General features: G+C 44.6%; 1 protein-coding gene across 1 annotated transcript; it reads left to right on the top strand.

Moving 5' to 3' along the window:
- Positions 1–693: 693 nt before the first annotated feature.
- On the top strand, positions 694–1,311 carry LOC149263959 (uncharacterized). The gene has a single exon (XM_089393113.1). The coding sequence runs from the start codon at positions 694–696 to the stop codon at positions 1,309–1,311; it is 618 nt and encodes a 205-aa protein (XP_089249239.1).
- Positions 1,312–1,731: the final 420 nt, after the last annotated feature.

Raw genomic sequence — 1,731 nt, 5'->3', positions numbered from 1 at the left:
GGGTGGTATGGGGAGGGGCGCCATCAACCAAGTGGCCTGTCCCCTCGCCGCCATCCTTCAAAGTGTTCATTAAAGACTTAACGTGTCACCCGCATCCGGGTCACAACTCTTTGTTTTACCGAACAATAATTGTTCAATTGATTGAATAGTAGCTGTTCAATTGATTGAACAACAATTAGGGTGCAGGGGATCTCGTATCCACCCGCTGAATCACAGACCAATACAACGACAGATTAACTAAGGGAAGAAGGATTTGAGAATAGGATAGTCTGGGAGGAAAATGACTGATGCGAGCGGGGGGAGAGATCCCCTCCTACAAGGTGATTACCGCAGGAGAATCAAGCCGAAATGGAGCAAACGGCGGATCTGGGAATCACAGCAAGGACGCGCCGGTAATGGGAGTGATATGGCAAGCTAGGACGGGGAACAAATGTCTACCGCAGGCAACAAAAAAACCCAGGTTTGTTGTTCCAAATAAGGCGATTACCGCAGGAGATCCCCTCCTACAAGGCGATTACCGCAGGAGAATCAAGCCGAAATGGAACAAACGGCGGATCTGGGAATCGCAGCAAGGACGCGCTGGTAATGGGAGCGGTATGGCAAGCTAGGACGAGGAACAAATGTCTACCGTGGGAAACAAAAAAACCCAGGTTTGTTGTTCCAAATAATAAATTGGAGGAGTACAGGGGATATATGAAAGACCATGCACTCATCTGCAAGTTTGTAGGAACATGGCCGTCTGAGAAAGATCTGATGAAGTGGATACAACAGAGGTGGAAGCCCAAAGGGCATATAGATCTTAAGTTGGGGGCAAAAGGTTTTTTCACAGTAATATTTGCAAACCTGGAGGATAAGGAGAGGATCTTTGAAGAGGGTCCATACTTCTTCAACAACGCAGGGCTCTTCATGAGGCAATGGGAAGACTGCTATAATCTGGAAAAAGAAAAAACACTAGCAGCACCAGTTTGGGTCAGACTATTTGGGCTCCCGATAGAGTTTTGGGATCCAGAGATTTTAGAAGGAATTGGGAACTCAATCGGGACCTTTGTGAAGGTAGCAGAAACCACCAAGAGAGGCAGATATACATCTTATGCAAGAATTTGTGTCTACATGAATATCACAGAACTGCTGCCGGATCATGTTGAAATAGAATATCATGACGAGGTTTGGCAACAACCAGTTGATTACGAACACATTCCTTTCAGATGCAGACGATGCCATGAGTATGGCCATTTGTTCAAATGTTGCCCGATGAATGAAGTTGATAAACCAACAGATCAAGGAGATGGAAAGGGAAGTATGGAACAATAGAGGAGGACTAACGAAGGAAACAGGGTAGGGTTCACAGAAGTACTGAGAAGAAGACAACCCCAAAAATGAAAAACCAAACTAAACCCCTCTCACCCAGAAAGCACTCAGAAAAGCCATAACTAGTTTGAGATTCTTTGTGAATTAGAAATGGAAGCGGAAAGTGAAGAAGGGGAAGATGAAATAGGGGAAATCCAGAAAGAAAACAAAAAGGAAAAGAAAGAGCCAAATAGTATGGAATTAGAAAAAGAGAAGGAGAGGGGAGACCAGGTTCAAGAACAGATTCAAATGGAAATAGATCCTCAGCAGGAACAAGAAGGAGAAGAGGAACAGGTCATGAGGAAACTTTTACAGGAATGGAAGCATCTGGATGAACGGTTCATACCAGATGACCAGAAACAACTCTATAAAGATATGTTCCAA

The sequence above is a fragment of the Pinus tabuliformis genome, chromosome 6 (assembly GCF_031772625.1).
Source record: "Pinus tabuliformis cultivar Carrire ecotype Pingquan chromosome 6, CPIR1, whole genome shotgun sequence".
Taxonomy (NCBI): domain Eukaryota; kingdom Viridiplantae; phylum Streptophyta; class Pinopsida; order Pinales; family Pinaceae; genus Pinus; species Pinus tabuliformis.
Note: the sequence above shows the minus strand (reverse complement) of the source record. Positions and strands in the feature narration are given on the sequence as shown.